Source organism: Amphibalanus amphitrite, unplaced genomic scaffold (genome assembly GCF_019059575.1).
Source record: "Amphibalanus amphitrite isolate SeventyFive unplaced genomic scaffold, NRLGWU_Aamphi_draft 001517F_arrow, whole genome shotgun sequence".
In the NCBI taxonomy this organism is placed as follows: Eukaryota; Metazoa; Arthropoda; class Thecostraca; order Balanomorpha; family Balanidae; genus Amphibalanus; species Amphibalanus amphitrite.
This window is the reverse complement of record NW_024883010.1, coordinates 77282-102950: the sequence shown is the minus strand read 5'-3', so window position 1 is coordinate 102950 and position 25669 is coordinate 77282. Positions and strand designations below refer to the sequence as shown.

The window sequence follows — 25669 nt, the reverse complement described above, 5'->3', positions numbered from 1 at the left end:
GTACTGCGCATGTGTCCCGGCCGGTCAAGGTCACTGCCGAGCCGCGGCCGGCGGGGCCGCGACGATACAACCAATCACAGCCGGGGGTGCGGGTGACGTCACAGCTCAGGTATGACGTCATAGCCAATCAGATACGGCGTGGAGACTGCGAGGACTGGATAGCGGGGTGGTGTTTCACCGGCGCGGTGATAGCAGCACGCTGCTATTACACGTGTCAAATTAGGTTTCCATGGAGACGTTAACAAGCCCATTGCTCCAACACTCCCAAACTTGTGACGTCATCAGAATAGCAGCGTGCTGCTATCACCGGTGAAACATCTTGGGTGAAACCAGGGCACTGGTGAGACATCACCCGAGTCATATAGGGTGTCGATTATTGGTGGGAGCTTTGTATAGTCTCGCGTGCTAATATTATTATACGTTCTGCTGGTTCGAGGATATTGGCACTTCTGAGCCTACACAGTGGCGAGATGTCAGTCAGTGCCCTCGCGGAAGGGATAGTGGTGACAGCGACATAGACGGTGAACGGTGACAATGACATAGCCGGTGAGCGGTGACAGTGACATAGACGGTGGGCGGTGACAGTGACATGGACGGTAAGCGGTGACAGTGACAAACTGTGAGCGGTGACAGTGACATTGCATTGTTATTTTCATATACGTATCCCAAGACATGGCAGTATGAGTAGTCATTCTCTCCCCTTTCCAACGGTGGAGGGAAGGAACCGACACTTTCACTTCCTGAGCAAGCTATGCCTTCCCACACTTCGGTAGCGTTGTCTGCAACGTTTGGATGGAGATATTGAAAGAGCAGCGCTGATGTGGCTTCAGTGCAACGTAGTAACTGTGCACCCATGCTCACTTTACGTCCTCTATTGATAGAGGCAACGATTGAGTGATGACGTCATGATTGTTTGAATGGTTAACGAAGAGAACCTTTCGAAATTTCTGTTGTTTTATTTGGTTTGCTTGTTTGTGGTTGCTGTTTCTTTTCTTTTTTAAGTACAGGTGTACAGGGTGTCCCATAAGTTCGTTCTCACATTATATTTGCATGTGAAACAGAGTACATTGCGTTTTGATATATTTATGACCCCTCATTGTGCTCCCCAGTTAACCCGCGCCCTGCTGGGGGGGGGGGGGTGTTTGAACACCCCCCCTTGTGGTTTTTCGCGAATATCTCAAAAACGGCGGCGCGGAGCGCCGCCGTTTTTGGTACACCTTATCGCACATCAATTCTACACAAGTTGTGAAAATTTCAGACCAAGGTCATTCAAGGTCAGGTCACCAGGTCACTTGAAGTGACCTCACCTCATAAAAAGTTTCAATGTCTGTCATAGCTACACCGAGTGACCGATCGCTTTGAAACTTTCAGCGATTGCTAAGAGCAATAGCATGTACAAAATGTATATCTCAGAATTTTGATATCGATGACCTAAGGTCAGGTCAATTTTGCGACCTCCCCATTATAAGTCAATGGGAGAAAATTGAAATGCGCCTCTTTTGGACAAAAGACATTATTAACACTCCCAAACACCGAATTACAAGTGGTTTAGACACACTGAACATGAAAATGGTGTCCGTGACCCTTGTTTATGCCCTGAGGTCATCTTAGGTCACGAATGGTATTTAACAGTTTTTCGCAAATAACTTTTGATAGAGGCATGCTAGAGCGATGAAAACGCCTTAGATGTGTTCAGCTCGACGATACGGATCGACTGATATGCAACATGACCCTTTCCGGTCAGGTCATGACCTTGACCTGAGGTCAAATTTTCAAGTTGACCTTACAAGGTCAACTTATAGTTCATTCGATGCGTCTTGACGAGAGGAACACAATGCCGGTAAAAGTAAGCTCGTACAAGGCTTGGGTCAAAAGTTATTGCAGAAAAACTGTTTCCGAAAAAATCGGCTATTTTTGCAATTCTGGCCCCCTGCAGGCAAAACCGTTGACGTTAGGTCAAATCTGAGAGAATTACTCAGAAAGGGCTTTAATAGGGCTATCGAATGCGCTTTTCCGCGGCGCTGTAGCTCTATTGGTTCTCGAGTTATGCGTTGGCTTCTTGGAAATTTTCGACATTCGACCTGGAAATCGGCGAAATTTTGCCTTCAATGACCTCTGGTGACCTGACCTTTGACCTGACCAAAAAATTGACCGAAGTGATTTCGTCATTATTTTTGACGCTCTTTCGAACGCCGCCTTCCGCGTATCGCTACGTGGCCCAGGAGCCGAGTTACAAGGGGGGGTGTTCAAACACCCCCCCAGCAGGGCGTGGAAATCCAGGACCCCCAGCCGGGCGCGGGTTAATAGGCAAACACATGAATACATGCTGATTGCTGCGGCATGCCAACTGGCAGGTTTGGCTGCTTAGCAGGCTTGAAGTTAGCCCAGACTGAATTGACGTGCGCCGTGAGCTCCTCGAGGCTGGAACAGCACTTCGCTTCGACGAGCCTCAAGTTCAGTATAACCATCGAATTTTTATGAAATTTTGATCCGATGAGTTGCCTGGCATGTGATCTTGCCACAAACGCCTGTCACAGTCACCTTGCACTGCCTTTAAGCTTTGCTTGACCTGTGCACTGATGCACTGTCTTGCCTGAAGCTGGGCCTACGACCTTCCGGATGCCATTTTCTTCTCTATAAATGTGTTCAGTGGCGCAGCCAGGGGGGGGTCAGAGGGTCAGCTGACCCCCCCGAAATTTCTGTCAGGGGCCCGCTCGAGAGAGAGAGAGAGAGAGAGAGAGAGAGAGAGAGAGAGAGAGAGAGAGAGAGAGAGAGAGAGAGAGAGAGAGAGAGAGAGAGAGAAGAGAGAGAGAGAGAGAGAGAGAGAGAGAGAGAGAGAGAGAGAGAGAGAGAGAGAGAGAGAGAGAGAGAGAGAGAGAGAGAGAGAGGGAGGGAGGGAGGGAGGGAGGAGAGAGGTCCTAATCTAACCGGACGAGAAAACTGGCCCGGGCCCCCTGAGTGGATGGGGCCCGGGCCCCCCGTGGATGGGTCCGGGCCCCCGGGAGAACGGGCCCCGGGCCTCGGGTGGACGGGGTCCCCGGACTCCCGGTTGGATGGGGCCCGGGCCCCCGGGAGAACTGGCTCGGGCCCCTGGGAGAACGGGCCCGGACCCCCTGGGTGGATGGGGCCCGGGCCCCCGTGGATGGGTCCGGGCCCCCGGGAGAACGGGCCCCGGGCCCCGGGTGGACGGGGCCCGGACCCCGGTTGGATGGGGCCCCGGCCCCCGGGAGAACGGGCCCGGGCCTCCCGGAGAACGGGCCCGGGCCCCCGGGAGAACTGGCCCGGGCCCCTGGGAGAACGGGCCCGGGCCCCTGTGTGGATGGGGCCCGGGCCCCCGTGGATGGGTCCGGAACCCCGGGAGAACGGGCCCCGGATGGACGAGGCCCGGACCCCCGTTGGATGGGGCCCGGGCCCCCGGGAGAGCTGGCTCGGGCCCCTGGGAGAACGGGCCCGGGCCCCCTGGGTGGATGGGGCCCGGGCTCCGTGGATGGGTCCGGGCCCCTGGAGAACGGGGCCCGGGCCCCGGGTGGACGGGGCCCGGATCCCCGGTTGGATGGGGCCCCGGCCCCCGGGAGAACGGGCCCGGGCCCCCGGGAGAACTGGCCCGGGCCCCTGGGAGAACGGGGCCGGGCCCCCCTTTGCAGATAGGGCCCGGGCTTCCCGTGGATGGGTCCGGGGCCCCGGGAGAACTGGGCCGCTTGGGCGATTGTCTCGCTGTAATTTTTGTAGGGTAGCTGCATCCCTTCTACCAAAGGTCGGGTACTGTTGATCTATGTGAGTGACCCCCACTGCACGTGCAAAATACAAAAAGAAGAGGTGCCAAATTTGTTCCCATTTCAATAACTCGGTAATTATTGGGGCGATTTCGCTGAAACTTGGCATACAGGTAGGCACCCAACAGGCAATGCGATCCCATGTGTTGCGGTTAGGGTGCTACTGCACGTGCGCACGTGCAGCGGGGTGCTTCCAGATCTCGAGAACGGCTGGGCCGATTGCGCTCAAATTTGGTACACGGTTGGGGACCGGTTAGTAGGGTGCCGTGCAAAAGTCAGTTTGGACCCCGTTCGCACGTGCGCACGTGCAGAATGCCGCTTCCTGATCTCAGGAACGGCTGGGCCGATCGCGTTCAAATTTGGCGCACCGCTAGCGACCGGTTAGAAGGGTGCTTTGCAAATGCACAAGCCTGTTGGAAGTACCCTCTCGCCCTTCCGCACGTGCAGGGCTCACTATCTCGCTCGCTCGTTCTTCGCCCAAAAGGCGTTTTACTGGTAGTAACATATTTCTGTCGATACAATCTACTATGCAGCCAATAGATGACTTAGGACAGGCACATGGGACTACTTAAATATTGTCCGATAGAAGCAGGCAACAGCTCTGTTAGCGTATATGCTATGCATATTGCGGAAGGGGCACATTTCGGCCTCGAAAGATACGAATTCGTACCTCATAGTAACATATTTCTGTCATGGTCAATTCGCGTAGAAATTGAACACCGGTCGGGTGATTACCGAGCCATTGTTCTATCAAAATTTTCCGATTCAAACTCGCTCAGGGTTATCGTGTAGGTAAAGGGGGCCCGCTCAGCAGAATGCGTATGAAATATGGAAAGATTCTGAAAAATGGGTGGGGGCCCGCACACTAGGGGGCCCGCTTTGGAGGCGATGACCCCCCCGAAACCAAATCCTGGCTGCGCCACTGAATGTGTTCATACTCGCGGTTCGAGCTCAGCTTGAAGGCTGAAACTCCTCCTAGATGTTCTTGGGAAAGCATTCTGCTTCCCAAAACTGTTTCTGGAGTACCAATCGGAACCTGGTCAGCGTCTGGACGCCTATAACCTCACAATACCGTGACCCTGGCCTTTTGCATACTTGAACATAACGGGACGGAACGGAGGCCTCCTCCTTCGCCCTTATGGGGTTGTTTTCGGGTTTGGACGGGTGTTTCATCTCGAACGTGGACTAGTTAGTCCAGATGACCTGATTGACGTCCTCAGCCCTCTAGTTTTTTAGCCTCAGGCATAACGAAACTCATGTTTGGCCATTTTAAGACGTTTTTGACTGTTTTGAGCCCTCCGGTAAGCAAAGCTTAAGTACCGTTGAGTTATGTACCCCGAAAGAATACTCTTAGACAGCTGGTAATCCATCCTGAAAAGTCTGCTTACCAACTTTCTAGCCCTTTGACCTTTTTGATGGCCACTTTGGCGCCACACAGTTTTGGCCACATGGCTCACTCCTGAGGGCTGACTGGAAAGAGAATAAACTTGCAGTGATTGACTCCCGATAAATCATCGGCGTCACTTGCTAACTGTGCGTCCAGTTAGCGATGGACATTGGCTACAGACTGGTAGGCCTCAATCACCCTCAATCGTCGAGAATGGTCACGTGCTGGCTAAATACCGAGACGTACCCGTATCGGAGACCTTAATGTTGCGGCGTTACCCGTCTTTGTAGGAAGCGGGCTCTCTAGCAAAAACTATTTTGTCTACAGAACTTAGTTACTGTGGAGCATATTGCTACCAGCCATGGCAACCACGTAAGCTCAGTTACGAACCAATTTCAGCGTGCCTTTAAGCAAGAGAGCCTATAAACGTAAAATTTAGGTGAGAACGAACTTATGGGACACCCTGTAGGTAGAGGTATACAGGTGTATACTGTATATAGGTGTACAGGTGTACTACAGGTGTAGGAGTTACATGGAATGAGACGAAATTGCCTCCCTCCCTCTCTGTCTCTCTGTCTCTCCCTCTCTGTCTCTCTGTCTGTCTGTCTGTCTGTCTGTCTGTCTGTCTGTCTGTCTGTCTGTCTGTCTGTCTGTCTGTCTGTCTGACTCTCTCTCTCTCTCCCTCTCTATCTCTCTCACTCTCTCTCTCTCTCCCTCCCCATCTCTCTCTTTCTCTCTCTCTCTCTCTCTCTCTCTCTCTCTCTCTCTCTCTCTCTCTCTCTCTCTCTCTCTCTCTCTCTCTCTCTCTCTCTCTCTCTCTCTCTCTCTCTCTCTCTCTCTCTCTCTCTCTCTCTCTCTCTCTCTCACTGCAGGAGGGGAAGGGCCATGTTCAGTCTCCCTAGCCATTCGGTGAAATACCCACAACAAAGGCCAAGCCAGACCAGTAACCATATGTGTCACTTTTTACACTGAGTCTTTTCCCTACTGTTTAAATAAATGCATACATTATAAACTTCTATGCGGCGAACGTGCATTGCTGTGGTGGGCATTGCTTTAGGTAAAGGCCTGGCTACACTATGCGTTTTCTGCGTGCGTTTTTTGCGGGTTTGCGGGTTTTGTATAATATCGTTCTAAAAAATAAACGACATAACGTTTTTGTGCTGCTTTTTACATTGAATTTTAGTTGCTATTTATAAGATTAATATTAACTTTTGTAACTAACTAATGTAAAAATGATATTATTTATAACCTTTTTCTAGAACGATATTACGTACGCAAAAAAACGCAAACCTGCAAAAAACGCACGCAGAAAAAGCGTAGCCAAGCCTTAACCTTCCAGGCGGTGGGGGGGCATTTTTTGCCCCCCTTTAGTTTTTTCGATATATCTCGAGAACCGCTGCGCCGATCGTCACCAAACTTTCAGTACCCTCCCGGGAGTAGCTAGCGCACATGGTGACCAAAAATGTTTCCAAAGGCTATGATAGGTTGGCCGCTAATGGCGTCAGAGTGACGTCATTTCTGCCATTTTCGACCCAAAAAAAAGGTTTCGCGGGAAGAGCTGTCAGGCCTACAGATTTAGAGATACAGAAAAATATTTCAGACATAAAAGGTGTGAAATTAAATGCACTACAAAACCGCTATTTCGGTTTTTCTAATTTTTTGGATTTTGACCCCCAAAAATCAAAAAATAGATTTTTTAAATATAATAGCCGAAAAATCCAAAAAGTTTTTTGAATTTAAAAAAAACGGAATATTGTGATAGTCCCTACCACCTTCTATTTACATACCAAATTTGAGATCGATACTTCTTTTTTCGCCAAGTTATAGCGAAAAAACTGTTAAAAATTGATGACGTCAAATTCTTGAACTCAACTTTTAGCAATTCTAGACCTTGTATCGCAAAACTGAGACCACCATTGAACTCCCCGTGACGAGCTGCATCGAATCAATACCCATTTTATGCAAAAATATCAACTTTAAAAATTTGACCTTTTTGACCTGCCTTGACCTGACCTCCACCAGAAAGTGATCTAAACCGTACCTGATGGTCTTATAACCAACACCATTGAGTTGGAAATGAAAAACTGGCTATAAAACATGCATCGCATAACCTTAGTAATGTTGGGTTCATGTGGTGACCCTTGGTGACCTTTGGTGACCTGACCTGTGACCTGACCTGGTATGACCAGTGACCTCTAATAGCAACATGTGTACTAGACAACTGACGCCTTATCGCTGATTTTCGACAAAATGCGTTTTATTCGGTGTTATAGCGCTTTCCCTAGAAGCCCCGTGAACGGTGAAACATTTTATCTTTGACCTGACCTGTGACGTCATCGGTGACAAATTTGACAGGGCTTTCGAACGCCGTTTGAATTTTCCGGATCCGTCCAGAAGTTTCGGAGATACGGGGGGGGCAAAAAATGCCCCCCCCCCCCCCCACCGCGCGGAAGGTGGCCGGGAGGCCCACAGCCTGCCGGGTTAACAGTATCATAGACCTCTGTACACCTAGGTCTATGTACCTACATAGGTACGGAAATATATTATATTTCTTTATTTTACCACCGGTAAGTTCCGTCTTATTTATGAGTTTCCAGTGCGACCGCTGGCGCCTCGTTTTGGTTAAAGCAGTGGTTCGCGACTTTGCGGACCCCCTCGGAGGTAGTCACTGCAGAGTGCAGACACCCCGCAGTGTAATGTTCGCAATATTGCCACCCCCTGCATTGAGCATTCGTTGCACCATAACTAATACATCATCTAAATGTCGGCTACGTTACAGCGTTCCTAAGGCGTCGACTGTCAACAAAGGTAATGAGATCCGCAAACTGCTGTGAAATAGGCCTGTAGGAAAATGTTGGCTGAAGTCGAATAAATCTGCATCAACGGTATGTGTAAACACGCACGGTCAACCGCTGCCATAAATTACTTCTTTGCTTATATTACAAATTCTCTTTCAAGAGGATGAGGCACATCATTTCCGACACGCGTAAATTATGGCCAAATATGACCAATAACAAAGCTCAACGTAACTACCGCATTAATGAAACGAAACGTCGCATCATTGTGTGGCTCGCCCTCGATAACTATCATTACACTGCATTTCAAACTGACCACGCCACTTAACCTTTCCTATTTTGTCAAACTTTAAAGCCCGGCAATCTCCTCCATACCCCGCCTCACGATGCCGGTCGTATTTTTTACGGCGGCATCCGCGGCGCCGACCGAGGGAAAAATAAAGTCTATTTTGCTGCACACCTAGCCTGGACGCCACCGCTGGAGAAATTCTGCCCGGCGTCTTGTAAAGCCCTTGTTACACTGCCGAATTTTGGGACACGAATGCGCACGAATATGCAAGTCACCCTATGTAGCGGATCGATTCGGGATCTTTCTTCCACGGTCTTGGCATTTCGCAGACCAGTCGGTGTCCACAGCGCGACTTTTACGGTTCGTCACAACCGCCACGAATATTTCATGAAAAATGAAAATTTCGTGGCCGTTCGCCGAACTTAAAATAAACGAACATGATCGCCAAACAGTCGCCGAGTCGCCGCCGACATGTCGCTACGTGCGCCGACTTGTTGCCAAGGTATCGCCGACTATTCGCAACTGGACAGATGTGTGGACACCGTGTACTGCGCATGTGGGGCCTTGGTAACAACTGGATTTCCATTACGTCATGGGTGATGATGTCACACCACGGGTGACGTTTCACTGCTGCTGCTGCTGTCCACGGAGGGCAGCGTTTGTGAGTGGAAAACAGTAGCAAAATTGTAAATGAAGGCAGTAATTGTTTCGTCGTAATATGTTATCCAATTTGTTAATCCTCGCCCCGTTGGGGGGCCATTTTGTCCCCTCCCCTGTGGTTTTTTTCGAAAATCGGAAAATTTTGATTTTTTTAAGTTTTCAAAAAAAATCAATTTTTTGAATTTTGGGGGTCAAAAACCCAAAATTTTAAAAATTCGAGATAGCAGTTTTGTAGCGCCGCTTTTTGTCTACTAGACCATATAAAGAACTTTGAAATTGCTTGATAACTGTAGATTTGGTGAGCGTTTCAAGATTAATACATGTTTTTTGCTCATTTTTGCTCGAACATGACCTCAGTTTGACCTCAATAACTCCTGACCTAAGATGACCTAAGACTTGAAATTTGGTGTGCAGGTGTCAAATTGATGCCCGGGAAGGTACTGAAAATTTGGCGGCGCTGCGCGCGCCGTTTTGGGGGGGGGGGGCAAAATGCCCCCCCCCCAACAGGGCGCGTTGCTCGGCAGAGCCCAACGGGGCGCGGGTTAAGATAAGTTGAAGCTCAGTGACACTCGGGTTTGTACCAGGCCGGGAGCTGACACACGAATGCCATCTGCGCACTGCAGTAAGTGTCGTCCCAAGCCTGACTCGCAGACCAGATCTGCACGCAGTTATCAGCTGAGAGAGCAGAGTTGGGCTCTCCGGTACTCCAGAAGGGGCTGCCCAGGGTCACTGGCTCTCCTCCGTCCTCTGCCACGAACAGTCCGTCCTCGCTATGCTCCGATAGTCCGATCCAGATGTTCACTCCAGCCGCCATGGTCAGAACGCATTGGTTCTCCTCTGCAGAGCGGGGCACGGCCAGGTGGGCGCCCAGCGAGACGCAGGCGGCTTTAGCTTCGGTGAAGTTGAGCTCCTGAGGGGGTCGGATCAGACAGCGGCCGGCACAGCGGCTGAAGTCGGCCGGACAGGCGCATGACACGGTAGAGCTCTCTGCAAAGAACAACCACCATGGAAATAAAGTCATCGTCCAACATAAAATCAACCATCATCCCATTCTCTAGGCCCGACGGACGCTTTTGGCCTCCCTCGTCGAGTTTTTGTTTCGATAGTTCTCGATTAGTCAATGATTAGAGCACAAAACGTTCGTTCGGCTTCAGATGTCCTACTGGAAGTTGACAGCTTTAACCCTCGCCCTGGCAGGGGTCGATGCGACCCCCCTAAGGTTTTTCGAAGATAGCGTAAAAACGGCGGCGCGCAGCGCCGCCAAATTTGGCACAGCCTATGGGGCAACCTTTTTACATACGACCTGAAAATTTCAGGTCCGGGTGACCTTGGGTCAGGTCACCAGGTTAGAAAAACCGGTACAAGGTCATGGTCAAATTTCAATTTTCTTTTTGCACCTGTCCAACTAACAGTTTTGGACTGATTTCCTTCAAACTTTCAGGATGTGCTAAGTTCACCGAGTTGTATAACATACAGTTCGGGTTTTTTTAGGTCACTGACCTGAGGTCAGTTAGAGGTCATTACGTCGTAATGTTAAGCCTATGGGAAAATACTAAATTCGCAAAATACTGGAGATATCCGCTTCGTTCTATCACTTTTGTGCTTTGAAACCACAGTACTTAACAGCAGGTCACTTGGTGCTTCTTTGTTTGGTGTACTTATCCATGGGTCAGGTCAAATGAGGTCAACTGAGGTCAAATGACGTTTTTGGCAATAACTTGGCACATAATGACGCTAGAGCTTAAAAATGGTATTATTGTGTTCCTGGCGATCAGCCGAATCGAATGATATGCGATATGATGCAATTGGTTAACTGGAACTTAATTTACTAATTTAAGTTTACTTAAAATTTAAGAAAAACTTTAAGTACACTTAAGCAAGCTAAAAAGTATATCATTCGACGCGCCTTGACGTGCTGAGTTCACTGGCGCTTTTCTTTTTGCTCTATCTTAATTAGATCAAAAGATCAAAAGTTATAAGCGAAAAACTTTTGACCTGTTTTTAGCGAAATTTTTACATTTATACCCCCCAAACCCCCCCTAAATACTGACCTAGAGCAACCAAATTTGCACAGGGGCGTGAACTCCAGGGGGCCCACCTACCTACCAAATTTGGTGTTTCTAGGTGCCATAGGAGCCAATCGCGAGGGGGGGTCGCATCGACCCCCCCCCCCCTGCCAGGCCGTGTTATGAAAAATGCCCTGCCAGGGCGAGGGTTAAATTGAATAAGTTTCTTGAAATAGAAACAATCAAATAGTATATTATACAACTTACAAGGTACGTACACTGCGTAAACACTTTCCTATTTTCCCTAACCAAGGCCTGGCATGCCGATACCTATTTTACCAGTAGGTACATGTAATGCTAATACTTGACAGGTACCAAAGTACCTACCAGTAATCAGATGAACTTTCCGGAAGGTTTGCTGCCCCAAGCTGGTGTCCTCCGAACGAAGTTCATCTGTGAAAAATGCGGCATGATGGTAACGTTTCAGGCCAGAAATGTGCAGCCAGAGTGAAGATGGAATGGAAAAGACTACAGAGGCCAGAATGGGGAAAGGAGAGACAAGAAGTTAGAAAAATGTGATTATAAGCCTGGGTTACACCGCTTAGCAGCCGATGTCTTTTCATGTAGTTATTTCCCCAAGGCCCCAAGCTTCTGGCGCTAGTCAACAGTTCTATTGTTAGTTGTGACGTACCTGTGTCATGGAAGGCCGCCACTGTGACTGCGCTTCACAAGAAGGGTGACATTAGCGACCCAAACAATTACAGACCCATATCAGTGTTGCCTGTTGTCGCCAAGCTGTGTGAAAGAGTTGTTTGCTCCCAGCTAGTGACGTATTTAAGCGAGCACCACATCCTGTGTCCCCAGCAGTACGGGTTCCGGCCGGGTTTGTCCACGGAGGCGGCCCTGCTCGATGCTGTTACGTACGCGGTGACGAACATCGATAGTGGCCGCGTGACGTCACTTGTCACCGCTGATACGTCGAAGGCCTTTGACAGCGTTGAGCATGGCCGTCTCCTGGACAAACTCGGTTGGTACGGGATTGACTCCGGATGGTTCTCGGCCTGGCTGAGAGGACACACACAGTGTGTGAGAGGTGGATCAATTGCTATGAACGTGTCCCATGGAGTGATCCAGGGTTCGATTTTGGGGCCGATTTTGTTTTTGATTTTCACCAATGATTTACCTCAACACATTCCACATGGTAAATTAGTCATGTACGCTGACGACACCCAGTTCCTTGACACTGACTATTATACAAACTTGGAAAACTTGAAGGACCGCATCGAAACTTCTCTTTCAGTTGGACTGAGATGGTTCACCCAAAATCGTCTGAAAATTAACCCAGCTAAAACTGAACTGATAATAATTAAATCTAGACGTCAAAATCTTGATTCAACATTCTCGATTCATTTTGGAAACGATGAGCTTAAACCAAACCACAGTGTCAGGGTTCTGGGGGTCGTCATCGATTCTCACCTGATTTGGGATGAACACATCACGGGTGTTGTTCGTAAGTGCTTTTGCGTGCTGGTGTGCCTGGCCAGGATCCGGCATAAGCTACCGAGATGCACAAGACAGCTGATGATCGAAGCTCTAGTATTTCCCCACATACGTTACTGTTTAAGTGTGTGGGGAAGCTGTACGGTCACACAGAAGCGTCGCATCCAGAAAGCTATTAACTTTGGTGCGCGTATTGTTAGCGGTCTTAGACGGCGCGATCACGTGACTGCGGCGCTACGGGAACTGGGGTGGCCCACCGTAGACGAGTTGATCGCCGAGCGTGACCTCGCAAACGTCACTCGCATCATCGACTCATCTATCACTCCTGAACTTCTGCGCCAACAGTTCGCACTGCGAGCCGATGTGTCATCCCGCAGCACCCGCGCCGTGTCCGACGGCCGGCTGCAGCTGCCCCGGGTCCGCACCGAGTTTGCCCGCCGAAGTTTTCTTTATCGTGCGGCGAGTGCGTGGAATAGCCACAGGAAGTCAGCTGTCACTTGTCATATAGGTATAGGCACGGTTCTCACATGTGTTTTATATTCACTGTTTTATGCCAGTGTGTCATTTTTTTATGTAGCACCTGTCTTGCCTAAGCGTTTTTACAATGTCTGTTTATTTGTCATTGACGTAGACACCATAAAAACCATGTCAATGGAGGGTCTTAATAAACTATCTATCTATCTATCTATCTTTCCTTGCATACAATGAAGTTAAAAGTATTTGTTTGTGTTTGAAAAATAATCATATAATATTTCATTAGTGATTGAAGGCACGCAAAGGTACGAAAGATTGGAGATATAATTATTCTCCAAAGTTGCCTTGCTGGTCAACTCACCTCCCGTGTTGTACAGCTGACAAGTACCGTTCGTGTGGTACGTGAATCCTCCACACACACCCGACTCTTGCGCTTCACATTTGACCGCACAGGTCATCTTTGAGGGCACCAAAGCGGTGGTGGCTGGGTCCCCGGTGTAGGTATGTGATGTTCTCTCGTCGGAAGGAACTTCCTCCTTCAGCCAGTTTTTCCCTCAAAATGAATATCACGAACAGGCAGATAAATAAATTTAGCAATGCCATGTTTGCCTCTTGTTGGGTGTTGTGGGCCTATATGTCTGACGTTGTGATTAAGCTTGTCCGTGTAGGTATGTTCCTCTTTGCACAACGGTGCGGTGTTCCTCCAGGGAAATGAAATCGTAACAGTGTGTGACTGTGTTACGTGGGTCCTCGCTAGCCCAAGTGCCTTGCCGCATCACCGGCGGTTGCTAGGATACCAACACTCAACTGTGGCTTCCAGCCAATGGGAAGGCAGCATAAAGGCGCCGACTGCAGTGGCAGCCAGGGTGGCAGCGGTAACCACGAGGTCCGAGCCCACCATGGTAACTGATGACCATGGTTTTAAAGGTTGTTTTAGAGCATTTGTTTCCAACTTTACTGACTGGCAAGTGACAAGCGATTTACTTGCCAATCAAAACCATTCGTGAAGCTTTTCTTTGCCATTGTTCAAGTCTGTATATTTACTTTGATTAGGAGGAAATCTTATTAGACTTTGATAAAGTGGGAGTGGACCGGCATTCTGCCTCCGCCAAGGCCATATCTAGGCCTCCTCAAACGTCCTAACTTCTATCGTCTGCCTTCTATAATGGTGATACCTACAATGAAATCACATTTTAGGACGTGGATCAGCATAAGCATCCTGTCTAATAAACTTGGTCTGAATATAGGCTCAGTATTTGGTGTTTTTTGGTCCAAAACCCGCTAAGCTCAGATTGGCGCTTAACGCTACGGACTTGTAGATGTAGGCTATACTCATCTTACACTGCCTCTACGATCCTTGTCCTCTCCATTTTGAACCCCGTCCTTTCTAACCTAACGCCGCCCTTGCTGATTGCTCCCCCCGTCCTCTGTGACCTGACGACGCCCCTGCCACCCCGTCCTCTGTGACCTGGCGCCGCCCCTGCTGCGCTCCGAGCCATGCCCTGAGGCTGTGTCGGGTCGGACCGGCAGGCAGTGGCCGCTGGAGAGGCGAGGGGAGCGAGTGTCTGGTGGCCGGGCCGGGCGGTGGGTGGCTGGGACGGTGGAGTCGGAGCGTGTGCTGGTCGGTGACGCTGGTGGATAACGGGAGACGGTGAGGGACGCTGGTGGATGATAGGATACGAAATGCAGCATAACATTTTCGGTGATCCACCATGTTGGTGCCTTCACCATGTTGGTGGAGACTTCCACAGTTCCACTGGCGTCCAACTGGCGTCTAACTGAGCAGACGTTCAAGTTGGCGTCTAACTGTTGGACGGAGACTTTCAAGCTAGACGCGTCTAAAGTTAGCTGTCGCAAGATGGACGCAGCCGCCGTCCAGCTAGACGCGTCCGGTCAGCCATAGCCGCGTTTAGCTAGACGCGAAATGGAAGTATCCACCCATACGCTTTCTGCCCTTGAAAGGCTGGCTTATGACGCATTTGTATTTGCATTGAATGTATTGGTTGAGTGTAATATCACCCTAATTATCTTTAACTTTTCATCATTTAAGTTTTGGTTAGCTGCCCCGTTCTATCAAGTCAATAAAATGGTTTGTCTCATGACCCCTCCCCCCCCATCCCCCCCACAGCCATAGCCCGTGTACTTTTGCCGCACGGTCGTTGGCCAATGTTATGTACTTAGAATGATAGTTGTCCTTTTTCACAGGCAGGACATGCCCTCGCTGGTGTCGGCACAGCAGTGTTTGGTGGGGGCCGCCACAGCCGTCTTGTCTCTTGATCGCACCAGAACAGCAGCAGCGGACCGAGACAGCAGACAGCAGAGCGGCACCAACCGGCCACTTCGAAACGGGGCGGTGAGAGGGATTACAATTCGAAATTTTGTAGGTCTAGCCAAGATTGGAGTTGTAAATGTTGTTGTTCAGCTGGGACATAGTTAACCCTCGCATGTGTGCGGCGTTTGCCAGCTTCTAATGTGTAGGGGGGGGGGGGGGTCGGTTGGACCCCCCTTGCCGTTTGGCCCCTGATCGAGCTAGAGCTTCGCGGAAAAAACGAGCGTGTTGCCCGTGACGAGAGGAAGCCGATGATACCCAATTTTAAGGTCCTAGGTCATTGGTTGACCTTCCAGGTCAGGTCAATGACCCAAAGTCGGGAAAATCGGGACCTGTTAGAAAGTCGTAAAGTGTGGCTGCTAAGGGGTTTTTCGGGGTGCTGATCACGAATATCGTGTTAGTTTTGATCACAGATGATGTCTTGAAGCATTTAGACCAGGTCGGGTCAGGTCAGGTCAGGTCAACCAGTAGGCGTCGTGACGGGTATTCGTAGTACGTATCAACCGCCTCTGACAGCTTCGTAACATGTTACGAAGTCACCAAAACTACTTCGTAAATGTTCAAATGGTTGCTAAATTCGAATTCAGCTCCAAAAACTAGCCTAGAAACATGTAAAACTCGAAAAAGTGACCCGAGGTCACCCAAGGTCACCAAAGGTCAATGACCTGACCTGACCTTCAGGTGACCTTGACACACACGGGAGTAACATCAAATCACATGTTGGAACGTTTGAAACCACGAAAAGCTTGCAAACACGCGGCTAGTGCGAGCCGACATACTCGAAATCGCGATTCCGGCCAAACATGGTCTCGGAAAAGAGGTCACAGGTCAAAGGTCATTTGGGTCAGGGTCATGAAATTTTCAGGGTAGGTGTAAAATTGATCAATGCGAGGGTACTGAAAGTTTCGTCGCGATCGGCCGCTTTTTACGCGAGTTATTCGCGAAAAACCATGGGGGGTCCATCCGACCCCCCCTACACATGCGAGGGTTAATGTATAAAACGTTTGTATTTTGTATTTATTTGCGTACGGTCTCCATGTGATGGCTTTTCAGACCGCGCATGTACGGATTTGTAAACACAAATACTACATTTAACATTGCCCATTACACATCATGAATGCATGCATGCATAGTCATTAGTCACACACGGCTACCCGTTACGACTGGCGTTCCAGTGGGCCGTTGCACGGTAGTTGAAGAAACGCTTTGCGAGTTCCGTACGCACGCGGGGCAATTGTAGAAGGCCAGCTGAAGTAGAACGGGTACCTCTATCAGATACATCGTGCCGGTAAACAAGCGACTCTTGTAGGATCTGTGGTGCATGTTGGTGGCTCATCAGTCTGCTGATGAACGACATGTCTCTCTTGCTTATCAAATCGTCAATGGTGGACCAACCAAGCGATGCCAGGAGTGGTGAGACATGCTCTGACTTCCGGCTGCAGAAGATGATACGGGCACAATGATTAATCACACGCTGAATGCGACGCTTCTGGGTGATACCACATCCACCCCAGACGCTCAAACAGTATAAAATGTGCGGAAAAATAAGCGCCTCTATCAGAAATGTTTTAACTTCAGCTGATAGACCACGACAGAATTTTGATAGCCCATGAAGTGTTGCATAGCACCGTTTCACTACAAGAGAAACTTGCGCTTTCCATGATAAGTGTTCGTCAATGTCCAACCCTAGAATTCTTGCTGAAGGGGAAGGACGCAAGATAACACTGTCTAAGTCAACAGAGAACTCTTCAATCTGACGACGCTGGCGTGTCTTAAACAATATGATTTCTGTTTTCTTCGGATTAATTTTAAGACTATTGTTGACGAACCAGGACTGCGCTTCACTGAGGGTGTTCGCCACCCGCGCCTGCAGAGTAGCTAGGTCGGCACTGGAGTGAGCATGCAGAAACTGGACGTCATCTGCGTACATGACGACTTCAGCATCGCTTATGTACTCTGCAAAGTCATTTGCGTACAGCAAGTAGAGTACAGGTCCGAGCAAGGACCCTTGCACCACACCGTGGGTTACATGGGCAAGAGAACCTTCATGAACTCTCTGTTTGCGACCGCTTAACCAATCTTGAAACCAATGCGTGTCAACCCCATACCAGCCAAGCTTATTTAGGAGACGGTGATGGGGGACGCTATCAAAGGCTTTGGACGTATCTACTGTCGCCAAGCAAGTGACTTGTTTCAAATCTAAGCTTTGAACAATAAAGCTGACAGTATGCATCATTGCGCACTCTGTTGAGTGTCCTGGGCGAAAACCATACTGGCGGTCACTGAGAATGTGGTGAGCCATTAAATAGTCCATGAGTTGATTGCACACCACTCTCTCAGTCAGCTTCGCTACAGTGGGTAGTATTGATATTGGTCTGTAATTATTTGGATCGGAGCGTGATCCTGACTTGTGGAGTGGTAGAACTCTTGCGATTTTCCAGACAGCAGGCAGCAAACCGGATCCGAGTGAAGAATTGACAACATGCAGCAGTATGAGACCAATCACCGAAAAAGTCATACGAATCATCTGGATAGTAATTCCATCATCCCCAGATGCCTTTGAGTCTGACATTTGTCTCAGTGCAGTGCTTAGCTCAGTTAGTGTTGCTGGACGCACACGGAAGGCTCCACTCACGACACACCGTGGGCGGGGTTCATCTGGGGTGCGTCCCTCTCTCTGAGTCTCTGTCTCAGCGGCCACCCGAGGGCCGCAGCTGGCGAAGTGGTTGTTCAGCTGGTCTGCCATCTCGTGGCTGGTGGTGTCCACGGGATCGGCGTTCTTCTTTGATGAGAGGAAAAACTGTTGCAGACCCTTCCATGCTGAGCCTCGTGAGTCTGTTAGGGAGCTTGCGAAGAAAGACGAGCGTGCTTGCTGGAAATCTTTCTTAACAGCGTTTCTTCTGTCTCGAAATGCCGCTTGGTTCTGTGGCGATGGGTCTCGTTGATAGGCCGCTCGCGCCTCGTCTCGAGCACGCATTGAGTCGCGCAGCTGTGCGTTGTTGACAAGCCAAGGACAGGGGGAGTGACGAGGTCTTACTTCGGTCACCGGCATGTGCTTGTCAATTATAGGAGACCAAATTGACAGCCACTCGGACCACTTCTCATTCATGTCTGAGGCGTAAAACACACCACTCCAGTCGGCCGACATCAGCTCAAGGCAGAGATCGTCAACTGACAGAGATCTCGTTGAACGGATGGTGACCGCGGGTCGCGGTTGCTTCTGACGGTCAGTTGAAATCTGAGTAATGATTAGATTATGGTCGCTACAGCTGTTTGGAATCACCATGGCAGTCGGAGTCCCATCCTCTGTAGCTGGTACCAAGATGTGGTCGATCAGAGTTCCCGGACTGCCGTTCTCCGTCTGGCAAGGTCTTGTCGGCCGCGTTACTATTTGCTTGAGGCCAAAATCGTGTAGCATTTGCTTATAATGCTCCACTCCAGGCTTCTGCGGACTCAGTAAGTCAAAGTTCATGTCGCCAAGAACAAAAATCTTCCGTCCCAAGCTGTGCAGGTGAAGCAGTTGATCGTGCAGGTCGTCGGTGGCGGCAGCGGGGGCGGCTGGAGGCCGATAAACAGCACCGATCACCACCGAATGGCCGCCGCCCAGGCTCAGCCATAGGCTCTCCAGCGGCGAGCCGGCTGACGGCACGTTCAGCGTCTCCGCGCGCAGATTGGACCTGTACAAAATGCAGATACCGCCACCTCGCACGCTCCGGCCATCAGCAGCCGGACGGTCAGCTCTGGCTACCTTGTATCCGGGGAAGATCAGGAATCGGGAGTCAAAATCTGGCTGTAGCCATGTTTCTGTGACGCACATTATATCAATGCCATTATCCATTAGTAAAATGTTGACGTCGTCTAATGATGGCACAAGTGACCGGACATTTAAATGTGCCAGTCTGAGCTTCTTGCCAGCTGAAAGCTTCGATCTACAGGTTTGCTTTGCATTCGATTCCGACGGGGCCAAGTTCTGTGCAGCTAACGAAAGATCACGAGATCAAAACGTTGTTTTGACACCAGCTTTATTATTTTAACGGAAGCTTTCAAGAGCACTTCGGCTCCCTTCTTCAGCCAAGTCACACAACAAACACTAAAAAACAGTAATACAAGTCATCGAGGTATCGTTCGGTTCGAGGTCAAAATAATCAGAGGTGTCCGCAGGTTCGATATCAACTAATTTCGATATAAACGGCAACATAAGCCGTTTGAATCCATCATAATCCTATTAGAATAATTCGGATTGTCTGCAGTGTGATATTGTGGTTTTAACCGCGTCTAAATTGTCTTATCACCGATGCTCCTTAAACCACTCCAGCAATTGTAAGTTCATAAAATTTGATATCGGGTAAAATGTAAATCATTTCCATTTTGTATCCGCACGCCGCCACCTTTCCCTCCTCTCTTCTCCAACAGTGTCCGCGTGATTCAGACTCTGTGGACCACCGTCCGCTGTCTGCCCGGTCTCCGACACAACGGGCCTCGGACTACAGTACTACCAAATATCGGACTACAGAACTACCGGTCGTCAAACTACAGTACTACAACAAGTCCTCGGACTACAGAATTACTGGTCATCTAACTACAGTAATACCAGTTCTCGGACTACGGCACTACCGGTCCGCAGACTACAGTAGGTACTATACCGGCCCTTGGCGGTAGCTGACAGGAACGAGAATGGGAAATCAGCGAGCCCCTTGGAGCGCAAAGATATCTAAACGTAAGTTCGTATTTTCAAAAATGTTTTAACTGTCAGTATCTTTTACCATAGGACTAAGGGCACTCATACCCACTCATATCCAACATATCTTATGGTTCGTGGCCATCCTTAAGCTTCACGCAGTTTTGTGACCGTCTATCGTAGTATGTATGACCGTCTATTTGTCGTGGCATGTATCGGACCGTCTATTTGACGTGGTATATGTAACCGTCTATTTCACGTGGTCTGTGTGACCGACCATCTATTTGACGCGTTATATGTAACCGTCTATATGACGTCTTATAATATGTAGCTGTATATTCTATGTGCTACCGTCCTACGTGGTATATGTGACCGTTTATTTGCCGCAATATGTGAGACTGTCTCTTTGTTGTGGTATGTGTGGCCGTCTATTTGATTGTGTAACCGTCTATTTGCAGTTGTATGTGTCACCGTCTATTCATCGTGGGATATATGACCGACTATTTGTCGTGGCGTATGTGACCGTTTATTTGACGTAACTATCGATTTCACGTGGTTGGTATATGTGACCTTCTGTTTGTCGTTGTTTCCGTGTGACCGTCTTTTTAAGTTTAACCACCCCGTGGCTAATCTCGAAGTAGAAGGTGCATTTGTACCGGCGACTCCGTCTGTCTGTCTGTCTGTCTGTCTGTCTGTCTGTCTGTCTGTCTGTCTGTCTGTCTGTCTGTCTGTCTGTCTGTCTGTCTGTCTGTCTGTCTGTCTGTCTGTCTCTCTCTCCTCTCTCTCTCTCTCTCTCTCTCTCTCTCTCTCTCTCTCTCTCCCTCTCCTCTCTCTCTCTCGCTCTCTCTCTCTCTCTCTTCTCTCTCTCTTTCCATCCCTCCCTTCTGCCCATCCTTCGATGACTCCTTGTAAAAAATCTCGTCTCACCAGGTTCAGCTAAATGGGGACGATTATCCGGCCCGCTACAGAGAGAGACTCACCATCAGTTAGCTCCAACCTGACCACTGGAGGAGCTCCTGTCCTGCTGGCACCGCCGGCGGTCGCCGTGCTTCCAACGCTGCTCGCTACGTGAGTATGTCTTGTCAGCTCCACCGAGGATCTGCAGTATCTCACTAATCACATTCACAACCTAATGTGACTTATAGAAATGTAAAATGATCAAAGTCTATTGTGTCAGATGCGCGTAGCCGTATCGTGTTTACGTTGGCGATTGGTGACCTAGTCACGTTCCGTCATTTGTGCTCGGAACAAGTAACAACTTACCTGTTCATTTTCTTCTTCTTTTTCTATCATTTTGTCGTCCCGTGTACTTTCAGATGTATTGTGCCATATTTCTAGTCGTTAATTGTCCCTGATCTAATTCGTGTCTCCCATCAATTGTCAATTGTATCGACCTTTGCCGTCAGTTTTCTTCTATTTTTCGTCATTCATAGTACGCTTGTTTTCTTTTCACGATGATCAATACTCAACAAAGCTGTGCCGGAAGGATTATCATACCGATCATGCAAGCGTTTCTTTCGCATAAGCACAGACTGGAGCCCTTGGTATAAATTCTTTGAGACGTTTCAGATCGCTAACTGCAGACATTGAATATTTTCTTGAACATTTTCACGTCCCTCTTGGCTCTTTCGTGCAGTGTGTTCTAAACCCCCCCCCCCCTCCCAACCGATTCACTGTGTGCCGCCCGTAAGACTTTTCTGACGACCCTCGCTCCCTTTGTTTGCCCGCAGGCGGAGGTGGCGCGCCTTCTGGTACAGTCCGGCGCGCGGATCGACCTACTGAACGAGGCGGAGCGCCCGTCGCTGCAGATGGCGCCACCGGGACTGGCGAGCGACCTCCAGCAGCTGGCGCCGCCCTCGGTGGAGCTCACTGCTGCCACAGGTGGCAGCACCGTTGCCCACAAGGCTCGACTGTCCGTCAGTGCGCGTGTTTCGAACCGACGGACCTCTGTTCCGTGCTTCTGATCCAGAACAGAGTCGTTCTGGGCCAGTCAGCGTTTGTAACTATGACTTGACTTGTGTTGAATCTGATGCAGCGATGCTACCAAAAGACTTACCGTTGCGGATTCGTCGACAACAGGTTCCCAATAACGACTGATTAGCGATCTTTGTGGCGTGGCTCGCCTCTTCTCAATCTGAGAACGTGTTTTGTATCGCTCACTCATTGTATGGTCGTATATCTCTCATGTTGCGCGTTCGCTGCAGCTGTACCTTGTCGACTGCTTGTGCTGAGTAACTAAGTGATTTTCATTGACGGCGGGTGCTAAACTGACGTCTTTTGTCGCCCTGTGGCTTATCTCAGGTTAGCGTGGCGTTTGTGCGGTTACCTGCCACTGCGTATGTGGACTTCGCTAGTGTCATGTTTTCGCTGTCATCACCATGCTGTCTGCGAGAGCATTGGGACTATGGCTGTGATTCATGTGCATGTGATGCGCACCTCTGTTCGCTGTATTGCATTTGACTCTTGGTAAAGTCGCGATGTAGAGTGAGGTTCTTTGTGACTCGGATCTGAGTACTCCTGATGTTTTCCTTGTGCGTATGTCGCCAGTCAATGTAGGCGTTTGAAAACGTTAGACAATGTCGCAAGATTTGTCGCCTTATTCTACAAATATGACCTGATAACGGAACCTCGGCCGTCCTCTTAGACCTGCATGGCTTGAGCTAGCAGCTGACACAACACAAAGATTGTTGAATGTTTGGCGAATAAAGATCGAAAAACCATGGGATGTGTGGTATGATGTGGTCCGAACACGATGCGAAGGGAAAAAGTGTGATGCTCAATGGCGACGCAATAATAGATCTCGCATGGCTGATACGAGTGTCAAGACTCGCAAAACGGAGAAAATTGGATTGATCGAAGGAATCACACTAAATCTGCCATTACCTGCGGCTGGAGTAAGTCTCCGTTCTCAAGATCGAGCCCGGTCGGTCGGCAAGGCATTCGCCACGATAGAAAGTGGGCGGAGCCTAGATGGCCCTAAAACTGAGATCGGCATAATCCACTTTTAGGAGCCCCACCGGGTTTACCCTGGTGGCCGAGTGGATAGCGTGACGTCAGCGTGCATTTTAGACTTTCGAAGGTTTTGGGTTCGAGACCCGGAAACAGCCATGATCACGATAAATTTTTCCGCTCTAAACGGGCCTCGAACCCAAAACCTTCGAAAGTCTAAAATGCACGCTGACGTCACGCTAACCACTCGGCCACCAGGGTAAACCCGTTGGGGCACCTAGAAGCGCTTTATGCCGATCTCAGATTGGGGCCATTTAGGCCCCGCCCACTTCTCTCTGCCGTCAGCCCATCCTGTGTGACGTCACATCCACTGCTGCCGTGGACTGTTTGGCTCTGTACGCGGGTCTCTCAGTCTCCCGAACCGTCTGACTATCGGTGAAAGGAGTTCCCACGCGACTTCCAGGACACTACCGTCTACCACTCAAAGACACGTCGTTGGAGCCGTGCTCCGGATTTTATTGAGACATTGGCAATTAAAACATACCTACAATAAACACAGTAATTGTTCTTCATAAGAGGGCGGGACATCTTCAAATGAAAGTCGACCAGCCATGTAGCTGGGGGGAGGGGGGGGTGATCTGCCTCGGGTCGGGTCCGATTGATGAGTGTTGCATGGCCGGGTGGTGGACGGGGCGGCGCGGCGGGCGCCGGCGGCAGTCGGCCCCTGGCAGCTAGACCGGCCCGCCAAGCCGATTAACCCCGGTGATGACCTCTGATGGCCGCGGGCGGTGACTGGGCCGCCGATCTGAGCCGTCTGGAAGCGAGTGGAGATCAGTTAGGGGGTGGGCACGCTGTGGGGGGGGGGGGGGCAAGAGAGGGAGGGACGGTGCCACGGACTGACGAAATCATAACAACAGAAGAGGGGTTGGGGAGGGGGTGGTGCCGCTATACCTACACTGGGGACGGGGCATACCTGGCGCTACGGGAACTTTAAAACAAACGGATGCAGAAGCGACATCACATGACAACTCGCTGTCAAATTCGCTGCAAGCAGCATGAAAACACGCACAAACCGTTCGCAGTGCCAGATACCGACAAAAGCATGACAAAGGTGACAGACACATAACCGATTATCCCATCTCCCTTCGGCCCCCTCTCTCTCTCTCTCTCTCTCTCTCTCTCTCTCTCTCTCTCTCTCTCTCTCTCCCTGTTCGCCTAATTCATGACACTCGAGTCACTGGACAATTCGCCGATGCTGGAACGTCACTGAAGCAGCCTCTCCACTGCAAAATACAGTCTTGACCTCACAGCTCATAACTCACCGATAATTGTTCCCAACTCCTTGCACATTGCACAATGCACAACTTTCATCTCACTGTTCCTGCCGCTCTCACAGTCACAAATAATCAACTGCAAGTCCTTCAGGCTTCAATATCCTACAACTATCGCCTGGAAATGCTTTATTGTTTGCAAATACCCGGTGACAATCAGCTGATTAGATGTGCAGAGACATCCATCGGTGGCATTTAGAACCTTTACCTCATGCAAGCAGCGCCACCTATGCCCTGAACTGCCGAGCCCGATTTCCACCAGCTGCCCATAACACAGGCCACGGCCAGCGCGCTATACAACCAGTGACATCTAGCGGTGGCATCTGTCGCTACTGTCTGGTGCCTGTGTTATGTGCAGCTAGTGGATTCGAGGCTGGGCGGTTTGTGCCGTAGGTGGCAGCACTTGCGGTAACTAGGGGTTCAACGTATGGACACCAGGTGGCAGTGTTACCTGCGCCTTACCGCCCTTGTTACCGCCTTACACTAAATGGGCCGTGCTTCGGTTATGCAAAGCAGTTTTTCAACTGATGGGCCAAACGCCACGGGCCACGGCTAGGGACTTTGTGAGATAACGATCCTATAGTCTAGACTAGGTATACCTACTATCAGGCGTATGCTCTATCTTGCGTTCGACATCCGGAAAATGAGGGTTCAACGACCTAATTATTTGGTATTGCTAATTGCAGGGTCCATTGATGCAATTAGTCACATATTTATATTGTTTTTGCTTCACTTATGTCTATTCTACTCGCTGTCATGTTCGTTGTGCAAGGTATCAGCCTAAAATACCGAATGATCCCGGTGATCTCGGAAAATTATTCCTGAATATCCGGATGTCGAACCCACGCCTAGCTAGAAATGCCGAATCATCTAATCAGTGCTGCGGGAGATATCATGCACGAGGTATTTCGCCTGGCGTACGGTAAAAATTACATGCCATACATCCTTCTTCTTCCTGTTGCTAGTCTACCATATGTCTGGCTCTCAGGCATAAGCGTTAGGCGGCACTGGCGGACATCGATAGCAGCGCCTCTATCGGTCACTTGGGAAAGCTGGGCTGTAGGCGACGAAATACCGGCTGAGTTGTCACACGTTGAATAAGTTTATAGACATCAGTCTTGCGAAAAGTTGAACTTTTGCCTTCAATATTTCTACAGGCAATTTTAGAAGTGTCTTCACATAAATTACAACACCGTTTAGATTATTGTATTAACTTCAAGCCTTCCCTATTGTTCTTGACGATGATGCGGGAACTATTTCTAATGTGTTTCTAGCTAAGTAAAAGAACATATTGTGCAAACGATGAAAAAAAACAGAAATGGAAGATTTTAAATGCAATTTTCTCTAACAATTAATGGTAAATTCTCTACACATCAAGGAAAAGGTGCATGCTAACTGATAATTTAAAGTTCTTGGGGCCAGTTGTTTTCTTCTTTTCTTACGTCGCCCCAATGGCCGCGAATACACTTGTGATAACGCCTATCGGATCATAAATCAT

General features: G+C 49.5%; 1 protein-coding gene and 2 long non-coding RNA genes across 3 annotated transcripts; 1 reads left to right on the top strand and 2 right to left on the bottom strand.

Moving 5' to 3' along the window:
• Window positions 1–9461: 9461 nt before the first annotated feature.
• LOC122373564 (lectin BRA-3-like) lies at window positions 9462–13342 on the bottom strand. Its single transcript, XM_043351771.1, has 3 exons — window positions 13246–13342; window positions 11298–11363; window positions 9462–9891 (listed from the first exon to the last, which is right to left on the bottom strand). The coding sequence occupies exons 1-3, from the start codon at window positions 13340–13342 to the stop codon at window positions 9464–9466; spliced, it is 591 nt and encodes a 196-aa protein (XP_043207706.1). The 3' UTR covers window positions 9462–9463.
• A 1042-nt stretch (window positions 13343–14384) lies between these two features.
• Window positions 14385–22204, top strand: LOC122373570. The gene is made up of 5 exons (XR_006255073.1): window positions 14385–14535; window positions 15090–15237; window positions 19627–19843; window positions 20822–20959; window positions 21622–22204. It is a non-coding gene; the product is annotated as an uncharacterized LOC122373570 (long non-coding RNA).
• Window positions 22205–23335: 1131 nt separating this feature from the next.
• On the bottom strand, window positions 23336–24325 carry LOC122373571. Its single transcript, XR_006255074.1, has 2 exons — window positions 24163–24325; window positions 23336–23654 (listed from the first exon to the last, which is right to left on the bottom strand). It is a non-coding gene; the product is annotated as an uncharacterized LOC122373571 (long non-coding RNA).
• Window positions 24326–25669: the final 1344 nt, after the last annotated feature.